The following is a 344-nucleotide window of genomic DNA, read 5'->3' on the forward strand; positions in this document are numbered from 1 at the left end:
GACAGATGCAGCGAGCTAGTCTTGTTGCTTCTACTCTATACAGCAACAGCAACAGCTGGAAAGCAGCCCCGAAACCCGCCAGAGCAACAGGAGTGAATGCATGCGCACCCTGGATGTGGGGGTCCCTTCTAGCTAACTGTACAGTGGTTGTAGGGGGCAAAGGGGAATCAACTTTGGGGCTGCATGCGGTGTATATTGATGGAGAACGCCGCGACGCACAAAGCACAGAAGGAGACAAGGGGCAGGCCTCTGCCGGGGGGGCCCCCGACCCTGCAACAGGGGGGGTACAGGGGGGGGCCCCTCTCCAGACAGGGGGCCCCCTCTGCGGGCCCCCTCGCGGCGAA

The 344-nt window shown here is 61.9% G+C and overlaps 1 protein-coding gene across 1 annotated transcript in view; it reads left to right on the forward strand.

Annotated features, from left to right (window-relative positions):
• EMH_0042560 (uncharacterized protein) overlaps positions 1-344 on the forward strand; it is a gene marked incomplete at both ends in the record, with an annotated part of 8392 nt that overhangs the window by 6301 nt on the left and 1747 nt on the right. The window contains 1 exon segment of the mRNA XM_013495757.1: positions 1-342. Within this exon segment, the coding sequence (XP_013351211.1) occupies positions 1-342 (342 nt within the window).

The sequence above is a fragment of the Eimeria mitis genome, genomic scaffold (genome assembly GCF_000499745.2).
Source record: "Eimeria mitis Houghton genomic scaffold, Emh_scaff1731, whole genome shotgun sequence".
NCBI lineage: Eukaryota > Apicomplexa > Conoidasida > Eucoccidiorida > Eimeriidae > Eimeria > Eimeria mitis.